This window comes from Pogonomyrmex barbatus, unplaced genomic scaffold, assembly GCF_055798465.1.
Source record: "Pogonomyrmex barbatus isolate J1 unplaced genomic scaffold, ASM5579846v1 scaffold17, whole genome shotgun sequence".
NCBI classification, from domain to species: domain Eukaryota; kingdom Metazoa; phylum Arthropoda; class Insecta; order Hymenoptera; family Formicidae; genus Pogonomyrmex; species Pogonomyrmex barbatus.
In genome coordinates, this window is record NW_028297113.1 from 2,659,970 (window position 1) to 2,672,036 (window position 12,067).

General features: G+C 32.7%; 2 protein-coding genes across 4 annotated transcripts; one reads left to right on the plus strand and one right to left on the minus strand.

Annotated features, from left to right (window-relative positions):
• Positions 1-307: 307 nt before the first annotated feature.
• On the minus strand, positions 308-3,224 carry LOC105429351 (putative rRNA-processing protein EBP2 homolog). Of its 2 annotated transcripts, XR_016138751.1 has the most exons (5): positions 3,041-3,224; positions 2,882-2,965; positions 1,965-2,781; positions 1,630-1,850; positions 308-1,533 (listed from the first exon to the last, which is right to left on the minus strand). XR_016138751.1 is itself a non-coding variant. In XM_089074635.1 (4 exons), the coding sequence occupies exons 1-3, from the start codon at positions 3,095-3,097 to the stop codon at positions 1,978-1,980; spliced, it is 945 nt and encodes a 314-aa protein (XP_088930761.1). In that variant the 5' UTR covers positions 3,098-3,224; the 3' UTR covers positions 1,488-1,850; positions 1,965-1,977. The 2 variants fall into 2 exon arrangements, 1 of the variants encoding a protein (XP_088930761.1); XM_089074635.1 differs by having other exon boundaries at positions 1,488-1,850.
• A 1,887-nt stretch (positions 3,225-5,111) lies between these two features.
• On the plus strand, positions 5,112-10,418 carry LOC105429352 (uncharacterized). Of its 2 annotated transcripts, none has more exons than XM_011642272.3 (5): positions 5,112-5,270; positions 5,899-5,996; positions 6,067-6,271; positions 6,351-6,830; positions 6,935-10,418. In XM_011642272.3, exons 1-5 carry the CDS (start codon positions 5,195-5,197, stop codon positions 7,057-7,059), a joined length of 984 nt encoding a protein of 327 aa, XP_011640574.1. In that variant the 5' UTR covers positions 5,112-5,194; the 3' UTR covers positions 7,060-10,418. The 2 variants fall into 2 exon arrangements, with proteins under 2 accessions (XP_011640574.1, XP_088930760.1); XM_089074634.1 differs by lacking the exon at positions 5,112-5,270 and adding an exon at positions 5,314-5,643.
• The last annotated feature ends 1,649 nt before the right edge of the window (positions 10,419-12,067 follow it).

The following is a 12,067-nucleotide window of genomic DNA, read 5'->3' on the forward strand; positions in this document are numbered from 1 at the left end:
GATAGCGGATTCCCAGGGTGAATCTCTCATGTGCATCAACCGGAACGAAGAAGGACAATGCATCGCGCACACATGGAGAATGTTGCCGGGATTTAAATATAATAACCCGCGGCGAACGCGCAATAAAAAATTTGAGTTTTTAAAAATTTGTTTTATGTATATGTAACTGTCAAACGTGATAAACTAATAATTAATATATGTTTTTTAAATTTAATGAAGAAAAATTAATAAATTAGATTCCCGAGACTGTTTCGAAAAAGTTTCATAAATTTAATTACACACAACATGTGTCTTAAGAAAACAAAAATTTTATTATAATTTATCAACTTTTATTTATAATTTATAATTTATTAACTTATTGTGTAATTAATTATGTTTTTTAACTGTCTTTATTTGCGCGCGCGCGCGCGCGTGTGTGTATGTGTGATGTGTTAATATATTTATATTAATATATAATATATTATACATTATATACTAAAATATATATATGTATATCTGATATTTAGTATTTAGAATTGTGATAGAGGATTCGAATCTTATGTATGCAATTCGCAACAACGGGTATTTCCGCCCGTCAAATAACAAGTTGTATACATACGAAGCCCAATCACGCTATTATCCAGTACTCTGCGAAGCACGAAGTCGTACTTCGATAATTCGAAGCATCGACGGACGTGAACCGCGTTCATATCGGGTGAACCAGACTAGATGTGCCCAGGATTCGATCATTGTTATCTGAGATATTTCTTATTTACGATAATTTGCATGTTTCATTTCGAGAATGAACAGTTAAAGGTAGGATAAGCTTCACGTTAAAAAAATCAAGTTCGCAAGTTAAAATTTTATTTAGATTTTAGAGAAATACGTGTAGTCTCCTATCTAAATTTAAAAATGTAATCTTCCAACATCCATTCTTTTACGTTGGTAAATGGTAAATGATTTCTCAATCGAATCTTGTTTCATTTATACACCGAAAACTCACGTATGCGGTAAATTTTTTGACATCTTCCTAGATCACCTAGTATATACGCTTCCTGAACGTGCACGTACGGACGCGCCCCTCGAATTTTCAATCCACGCTCGCCAAGGCACGTCCAAATGATAGACTCGGCCTACGAGAGGAACGACGACAGGTCCGGATCGTTATCGACGCCGGGATATATCCACCCATGGATCGACCATCGATAGCCGGCGGAAACGGCGGACCACTCGCATGGGAAAACGAGGAGCATCGCGAGAGCGTCGCGCGTCGCGCTCATACATGTGTATCGGTGCGCACGATTCACGGGAGGGTGTAATAGACGATGTAATCGGCATCCTACGCGTGTAGCGCCGTGTGTACATACAACGGATTGTCTAATGCGGGACATGTGTTAGGCGATCGAATTCTGCAGCGCGAATTTCGCGTCGAGGCGCGCTCTTCCCCGTCATTGTGTATGTACGTACGTGCGGACGGAAATTTAAGGGCGATCATTTTTGTCGCGTGGTTTTCCAATCGGAACTCTCAGCGATGCACAATACGCGCAATTTCCGCTGAAATTTTAATTCTGAATTTAAAATCGTCAACCAATTTCAAATAAATTGCTATTATTCAAATTATTATTAAAATTAATATCGCTCGTTAATTACCATGCAATCGTGTAAAACTAAAATTGAAGCAAAGCGCCGTGAATTTGCGCGATGCAATTATACATCTGAATGTAGCAGCGTTTATTGAGTATTGAAAATTTCAGAAAACACTCATTTCACACATCTCGCATCTAATTGTGAAAAAAGATTGACGTCCATCATCATAAATTTTTTTATATTTCACCAAATTTCTGGATAACAGGTAAGACAGGAAAGTTGAACTGTAAAACGTAATTTATTATCACAAAATTTTACAAAACAATTATTGATTGAGATTTCAATCACATCATATTTTTGTTGAAATATGTACAAAAATCATAGGAGAGTAAACTCACTGATAAAGCTCTTTCATGATTTTCTTTTTGCTTTCATTTGTACCCTACGACTTTTGCCTAATCTTTGCTTTCCTTTCCCACTCTTTCCCTTTCTGCTTTCTCCTGGTTTCTGTGGTCGTTTGTATTCGGAAATATCAGCGGAACTGCTCCTCGTGTTCCATTTACTGCCGCGCTTTTTACCACCGTAACCATACTTTTTATCCTTCATATTCTTTTTTGCTTGTACTTTTGGATTCATTTTGCGATTTGGATATTTGCTTTGTGGTTTCTTTTTGTCATCTAAGAAATCAAGATCTTTTCGTATACCTTTACGATAATTCTTAACTTCTTCAAGCAATTTCTTTTTCTCCGCATGCTTTTTCAAGGTAGCTTCAACCTGCATCTGCTTTGCAATTTTCTTTTGCTGTCTCATTTGTCTTACTTTTTCTGATCTCTGTGCAATAGTCTGCCTTTTCAATATATTTTGTCGTACTTTTTGCATATGCTCGTCAGACTTAGCCATCTCAGCAAAATAATCATCTGGCCTCATTGTCAGTATACCCAGTTTCTTTAATCTATTTACACCGTCCATAACAGCACCCTGAGCCTGACGGTGAAATGTGTTTTCTCTGCGAAAATCATCCAAGACAGGATCCTCAGATGGCTTGTACTGAGGTAACTTTTTATTTCCTTGTAATTGTTTAGCTCGTCTTACTTCCTGCTCCTGCATTTGTAGCGCTAATTCCGGTGCCAATGGTGCAAGCGCGTTTACCATATCCAGTCTTTCGATCCATGGCAAATTCAGCTTTATCTCTTCCAACTTTTGCTTCATGAGACTCTATAATTTATTTGTACAGAAAGTTCGAATTAGGTTATGTCGAAGAAAACAACTTCAAAATATATTCGCAAAAATTTCTAATGTCAAAATAATGACTTACAACGTGATTCTTAGGCTGCTTGCTACTCTCTTCCGCGACATTAAGCCCCGGCTTTAATCGGCCTTGAGCGAAGGCTTCTTGCAGCTGAACACGTGAATAAAACGAGGTTAGAACACGCAGGTGTCGACGATAGATGCTAACAGAAATTGTGATACTCACCTCTTCATCAGACGAATTATATTCTGAGTCTGAGTCTGACTCTGAGATTTCAGACATTGCGAATAATTTTCTATTCTTTTTTTTTTTTTCTTTTAATTTTAATCTGGCAACAAAGATCAGGGAGAAACAACGATATTCAGTGTCTCGTTGGTGTGAGAATGTCGAATGGTGCGTTCAGAAATACATTTGGGTATCATTGGCTGCGTTCAGCCAACGGCCATTGGGCACTCAAGTATCATTTTATCTTAGGTCTGTTCTTTTTAGCTGAACTTCTTGCACTTTCCATGTTCGAGAAAAAAAAAAAAGAAAGATGAACTATGCAAGAAATTCAGTTGAAAAAAATTAAGCTTCTTGTAACATTCAATAAACAACATGGATAAAATGATATCCGATGTTCTGTGTGAATCTATTCCTGTTTTTTGTAATTAAACTTTTTACACTATTCGTTTTTTTCTTTGCATTAGAAAAAGAAGAAAAAAGATAAACAGTGCAAAAAGTTTATTAAAAGAAATAGATCTTAGACAGTACGGGTTTATCCCAACTTTTGTTATACAACAAGAAGAATAAAGATGGAAATTAGATAGCACGTTAAAAAGCAAGATTGTTGAATTTAAAGAATGCAACATTCAGTCGGAAATAATTACAATAATTTTTATATCCAGAACGCGAATCAGACAGCTATTGAGAATGATTATTTCTGTACACTCACTGCGCCCCAGCGATTGGCCGATTCTTTGACACGCTTGCACCACCGACCAATCAGTGGCTGTTGCTCGTAACGAAACAAAGAGAAATGGTAAGAAGTCTTCGATCGTAGATTTAGTTTTTCTTTTTAAGACATAAAATCAAACATAATTGATTATTCATTTCATCTTCTTATTAGAGCGAATTTTCCCTCTTGATTTTCCATTCTTCTTCTTCAAGATCGGGGCATAGACATGAATATATCACAAGTAATGCGCGTGCGCACAAATATGATTCGAAACGCGCGTGATTCTCTTTCCCGCAAAAATTTTGATGAAACAAAACTTGAAATCTGCAAATTTTTAGTAGAACGATTAAATTAGGAAGTTATTTGCTTTCAAATAACTGTAATTTTATTTATAACAACGAATACAAAAGAATCTATATGGTACGTTTGCATTTTCGCGAAATAAATGGTTTGCACTTTTTCTTCTTTCTTTTTCATTTCTCTAGAAGCTGAATCTGAGAGAATTCGAATTTACATATTTGCTTAAATAGAGGCTACATTTTAAGACTATGTTTTAATTATATAATTGTAACAAAAGAAATTTAGAAAGAAACGTATATTTTACATTTATTGAAATATTAAATAAATAGAGTTAAATCATAAAAAAATTAAATATAAGTATTAATTTTTTTTATTTTTTTTAAGAGCTATTATCTAAAAATCTTTTTTGATTCGTGGCTTCTGAAGCAAATGAAGAAAAATAAAAAAAGATACAAAGCACGTATCTCGTGGAAACGCAAATATGTAAGTTGCGCATAGATTTTTTTTATTTATTATTGTTTGTGAAAATGAGATCAATAAACTATTTAAAAATAAGTAACTTCCTGATTCAGACATTCTGCTAAGAACTTGCCAATCAATCTTGCAAATCTCGATTCATCGAGACTTTTGCAAAAAGAAAAAAAAATTGCGCACGTTTCCTAGACACAATTGTGCGCACGCATGCGATACTTATGATATATTCATGTCTACGCCCCATTCTTGGAGAAAAACAAGACCGACAGAAACAATGGAAATGAAGACGAGGATCTCGTTGCTCTCGTGAACAAATAATCAATTACATTTGTTTTTACGTTCAATTCGCAATAACGGAAAGACTTGACTTCGCTTGAGCGAGGACTCCTCTTATTTCCCTCTGTTTCATCATTATACACAACAACGTTGTCCGATTGTTAGTTTCGCGGCGCAGATTGAACGGCGAACGGCGACGTAGTGGCGTCCCCAAGTAACACGAATGGCGGCCACTGATTGGCTGGCGGCGCAAGCGCGTCGGCAGATCGGCCAATCGCCGGCGCACAGCGCAGGTGCGCAGAAATAACCGTTCCCGGCACTCGTCTGACACGCGTTACGTGCTCGATGCCAGGGTTTCGTCGCAGCTGGCCGGATGACAACGACGAAACATCATGGCGGATAACGATAAGAAGCCGATGTCACGTTTAATGAAACTCGCGAACAAGTTTAACTGCTTCTACCTGTCAGGTAAGCGAACACGACGGGTCACGCCTGCATCACCGTGTATTATCTCGAATGACGCGTCTCCCGGTCGCGTGATCGATAGGAACGACGCGGTCGTCGTTCGCGCGGACCCCCGCGACTATTGATCTCGCGTCGTGTGTATCTGTCGCTCGCGTTTACGGAAGAAAATAATAGGGAGAGAGGAAAGGAGAAAAAAAATAATTCCTGAACGCGTATCATAGGCGCGATTATTGACAAACGGTCGCGCGCTTCCATCGCGTCCCTCTTGAATTTTGCGTCATTGACAACCGTGATGACTGTCCTGCGAATAAGCGAGATCGTCTCTTTTCCTTTTTTGCAATGACATACACCTGACATTTGTTTTGAACAAGAAGAGGTAGCGGCAAATCAAAAACTTCAATATAGCTTCAATGTAGTTTTGAAAAAAAAAAAAAAATATCTAATCAAGTTTACATTTAGAATCTTTTATGAGAATTTGTTATATCCAATATGCATGCTGTTTTTTTTTCCCAAATATAACTCTCTGACAGCATTTTGTAATTTTTTTTTTTATAACAATATTCTTAGCAATATATGTAGAAATTTATGATGTAGTATTTTGATAAATTTTATAAGAAAGTATATTCTTTAGGTTTACATGCAGGGGAATGCAGAGCTTTTGTTGTGGATGGACAGCAAGTTGGTCTTGTACGTCCAGATGTGATGAAAGAAATATTAAACCACCCTCAAGTGAGTTTATCTCTATTGTATTAATTTAAATCAAAACGTTGGTGTATTTATTAACCCATTAATTTCCAAGGTATTTCAAGTACATCCCGAGTATGTGCAACTAAATCCAGCTTTTCGAGATTATGCTGAGAGAAGTGCCCGTGTTGATGAAGTATTAAGGGAATGGATGGCAGGTGGAAAGTTTGTAACGCTACGAGGCTGGAGAGAGGAATGTCATGAAGTGCGTGCACAATTCAATACACTACCATTGTTTAAGATGGATCGCTCGGCTACATGTATGTATTAGAAAGAAAGAAAGTGAAAAGTAAATTGAATACGATTGCAATGCATTATATACATCTTTTGAAATAATAGGTTTATTTGGAATTCGGAAATACGGAGTGGATATAAATGGCTATGTAATGGATCCTGTTAAGGGCTTATCAATATGGTTGCAAAAGCGTAGTCCAAACAAACAGACATGGCCTGCATACTGGGATAGCATGGTGAGTGGTGGATTGACTGTTGGTTATGGTATAAATGAAACCGCAATAAAAGAAGCCGGCGAGGAGGCGGGAATCCCAAATCATCTTATTGCCAATCTCAAGAGCGCCGGTTGCGTATCGTTCTTTTTTGAAAGTGAAAGAGGTCTGTTTCCCAACACGGAATTTGTATATGATCTTGAACTGCCGCCCGACTTTGTACCAAACAATAGTGACGGAGAAGTAGAGACCTTCGAATTACTCCCAGTTAGTGAATGCTTAGAGAGGATACTTTCGCCACATTTCAAAACCACTTCTGTACCAGTTGCCCTTGACTTCTTAATTAGACATGGATACATTACAGCAGAAAATGGTAAGATAGTCACGCATAATATTTTTCTTCACTCGGAACATTTGAATATAATTTGCAAAAGACACGATATGCAATACTAATTTTCCCATTCACCTTTGTTACAGAGCCTAACTTTATACAAATTGTGGAGTTACTTCATGTACCTCTGCAGACGATGTACAATCATCGACATAAAGCTAGTAATAGAATGGCTAATGGTGAAACGATCGAAACTTTAGAAAAAGTTTAAGTTTCCTTAGGCTCTTAATTTGTATTGTGCTAATGGCTATGAATTGAATGAGATGAATGAGGTTCCTTTTCTATATTTCTTGATTGGACAAATATTGAGAAATCTCATTAAATACAATTGTATACATGTAATACGTAAAGAGTTTTTTTATAATTTATAAAGAGAAATATGGATTTATAGAAAAAACGCAATTTCTATTATTGAGTTGGACATATTTCTGCATTCATTTTAATATTGTTTTAATTTGCATATCTTGTATTAACACAACGAAAAAGAGATTTTCAATACGCTTTATTAACTGCATCAACTATAACTTGTTCATGAAATATTTATAACGTTTTTCTCTTATCTATACAAGTTCATGAAATATTTATAACGTTTTTCTCTTATCTATACAAGTTCATGTGATTTATAGATGAAGAAACTACAAATTACTTTTTGTATGACGAAATATTAACCAGTAACATCATTTAATTCGTCAAAATTTTAGATAATTTCTTCCATTTATACAGTTCTTTCCCTTTTTCTATAACTTGAGTTTTCCAATTTATATTATATTGAGATATTTTTCAGCTGAATCTGCCATTATTTAGCACAATAAAATTATACCGGTTATTTGAATATCGTGCTTGTCAAATGAACAGATACGTTGTAATAAAAGCAACTAACATTTGATAAAATTAACTTACGATATACATTGATGTCAAAACAAAAGTATTATAGACGCAGCATTCCAGAAAATAAGTTTATTAATAAGATTGCATTTAAGAATCGAAAAATTAACGAATTTTTTAATAATTATTCCTTTATATGTATTAAAACTTACAGCACACAGCTTGAAATTAATGTGAGACAGTCTGCATAAAACTAAAATCACATTTACAGTATTATATAAGAATAAATATACCATGTACTAATTTAATAAGACAAGAAATTTGCAGTGTGATTATGTGCTGATTTTATGCTTAATAGAGTTTTATTATCGGATTTTTGAGCATTTAATATTTTGCTTTATTGATAATTTTTTGAAAAAAAGATTGAAATCATTTATATCGTTTATCATAAATAACATATACTAATGTTTTACAGATTTAATTAAATGTTAAGTATTTCCGATATAAAAGTTCGAATATTATTTATCTTATTAATACATCAGTGACTGTACAAGTGGGAAGCACAAAAACTTACAATAATACATCTTCATTCTTAACGGATGATACTTTTATTTGTCATAAGATTAATATTGATATAAATAATTATATTGTACTATGTTCTCATTGATATTTAAAGATAAATAGATGATATTTCAATATTATATGAGTTACATATGAGTATCATATTTTAATTGTATATAATATTTATTTATGATTCTGATTTTTATATTTACAATGACAGTTTATCGGGTTGTACATTGCATTAATATTATCACTTCATATCGATAAATTGTGAAGAACATCATGAACTATTTGTTATTAACGCCATTCATGTGATATATTTTACATCGTGTTTTTAAAAATTGTTATATATATATATATTATATATATAATCTCGTAAAAAGAGCATAAATACTTATTCATATAATTAATCTGTTAATATTCGTGTTAAATTCATTACAAAAATTGCATTGCGTATATGAGTGTGAAATCCAATATCATGTATTCGTTATAAAAATATTAGTTATGGTAAAATATATATTAATCTCATAAATTATCGCATTTATGCATAAAAAAAGATGCGCGAACATTTGTAGCGTGTTAAAAACCGAAAAAATTCATGAATATCTGCTCCAGAAAATATTGAGTTTTTTGAACATTTAAATCTTTACCGTAACATATACTATATTTTGTAGAATAATTATATTTAAATTTTTTCAAGTATAATTTTTCGTAATCTTTTTTTCTTGCATATATGCTAATGAATTGACGTTGCGATAATTATAGAATTGTTAGTTTAACAAGTTTTTGCAGTCAAATCCTATAAAAATTAACCGAACTGCGTGTAGTAGATTTCATAAGTTTAATACTTTTGTAATGAGGATAATGTAACAATATACTAGTCACGCTCATCTTTATCACTCTCCTCTCTTTTTCTTTTATAATATTAATCTGGTCGTCGGACACAATGTTTGTGATACATTTACCTTAAGTGAGACTTTGTTTCCTACTATGTTTCAGTTTTGTGATAGGGATGGATAGGACTGGTTATATGTTTATTGCATGAATAAAATAGTATTACATATATATTACAACCGTACATGCTGATCTATTATTTAACTCCGATGCAGTGATAAGGAATTGTGCATTTAAAACGGAAGTATTTATACTTTAACAAAGAGACTAATTTAACTACAGATTGTCATCTAAACTGGCAAGACTTATGTTGTTTTGCATACGTGAACTATTGTAACTATGGGCGATTATCATATGCGATCATATAATACTAATTAGCTTGTGCATTCTTAGCTTTTATATTCTTCGTTGCAGCCTAAGTATGTATCGATTATAAGAAAGAGCATCAAAAAACTTGTAAACCGTCAATTTGTTCGCTAATTAATATAATTGAATTAACGAGCACGCAATGCGATTTTGCCAGATGATTGCACCATTTGAATTGTTGCGTAGTGACATAAAAAGTGGGGCTTCTTTACAATAAGCACACTTGAATGGCAATGTTAAAAAAAGAAAAACGTAGTTTTTGAAAAATGTTTTAAGATAATTATATTTTAAATATTTCTGTGAGTTTCAACTTGACATTCTCAATTTTGAATTTTAACTAACATGAAAAGATAATTTAATAACAATTAAAAAGATTAATTATGTTAATGTTATCCTAAATATATTTTTTATATATATTTATTTTAAATAATTTTCCTCACTGCCATAATAAAAAAATAAAATGGTAAAACACGATAAATATCTTTTTGTTGAAAAAAAAAGTATCTTGAATACAATATCTACACGTTCGTTACACATCGTGCAAATGATTTTCATGTTTCGATACAACGGCCTGCTTATATAATAATGAGAAAAAGATTATTTAATGCAAACAAATAATTTCTCTAATACAAAAAAATTTTTTAATTTTGAGATAACATATAATTTATTTCTGCACATTTTTGGGACAGAAATTTTAAATTTCGCGATAATGATTTAACAAATTCCAATTATGTTATTTTACGCTCCCATATTTTGCAGACAGAAGTTGTATAAAGATGTAGATTGTTATGCTCAATCTGTTTACGTTAGAGAAAAATCTTGATATCGATAATATCGATTGCATCGAAGATGTAGCTAAAAATGTAAGAGATGTGTAGTTTTAGAATCAGATGATTGTACTTACATAAACAATGAGAAACATTTTGACTGGCTTTTTATTACATGCGATTCTTATTGCTACGTTAATTTTATTATTCTAACAAATGCGAATCCGGGCTTATAATTATTTTGCCTAATCAAAATTGATTCGGATCGTAAAGCGAAAATGTGAATACATATATTTTGCTATTTCCTACGTTTTACTGTCGGCGGTGTAACGTAACCACATGTGTCGACAACACATGTGATAATAAAATAACATTTGTAATTGAATATAATGATGAACATGGTGTTTTGAACGATTGACGTTAATCTTTCAATCATATTACTCGGTTAGCCCTAAAGTATGATACTCCATATATATGATGCAATTTTTAAATCAGACCTAATTTAATTACCAATGATAAAATTACCTAATTTAATCATTTACTTTATGTCACGGAATTATCAGATATAAAATGCTCTCTTAAGCACACAAGTATTTGGAGCAATGCAAGTGAATAAAGCGGCTAGAGAGTTAAACTGTTGTTGATGCAATATCGAGGATGACAAATGAGACAGTCTATAAATAATACAATTTTATCATAATTGTTTTTACTATTTACGTATTTTGAAGGAAAAGATATGCTAGAAATATTTGCAAGCAATTTTGTGTTTAAAAATAAATGAGCACATGACATTCGGGGACATTAGATGTTTTTAACGTTCCTGAACTTTTACTCGACAAGTAACCAAACTGACCCCATAAATAGTTTCCTTGAGCTTGTGACATAATTCGACCAGCTATAAATGATTCAGATTGATAAGCTTGTTCAAGCTGCTTGTTCCCGTAAACTTGATTTCAATTTGCAATCTAGTCTGTCGTAATTGCTGTCAGTCATAATTTAAATAATAAAACGTTTAGTTATTCACAAGTAACTAAAATAATATAAATAATTTTCACGTTTTTTATAGACGATCGAATTCGAACGATGATTTCGTTTAATTTGGCAATTCTTTTTATTTCGCGAAAAGTTCTTTCCTGTCAATTCTTTTTTTTCTGCGTAAAAATACTTTATTAAATAAATTTGAAATATCATATCGATATGTTTATAGAAAGCTGCAAGATATAGAGTATGCAATATTCCTCATCTAAAATAGTGTTTGCTATACAAGGATATTGATACGTGAATAACTCATTATAAACCGTAATTCGCATTTGAATATCTAACTATAGATATTATGAAATTGTAATATGTGTGTATTCTTAAAATATTTTATTACTGAGCATAATTATAAATTAAAAAGTAGAATTTCATTATAAATTAAAGTTATTAATTTAGAAATCTATTTAAAAGTTAATTCAAATAAAATTATTTTGGCAAACTGTGCAGCAGGAACAAAAATAAATAAAATATTGTTTATCAATTAATTTCATAGCCAATTTAATAAAATAGTTTTAAAAACGTGATTATCGAGACAATGTTAATGTAAATTACGAAATTATGAAATGTGCGTTTTAGAACACTTTTGGAAAAGAAAAATTATTTCAAACTCCGCCTCTGGAGGATGTGTTGTTAGGTGGATTAAGTAGCTTAATGAATACCACCTGGGTCCTGAGCCCAGATAAAGAAGGAATATTCTAAGGAGAGGCCTATCTTTGATAAAAAATGTACTCAAAGAAAACCAACCGCAACCTTTGGAAGCTGAACGGG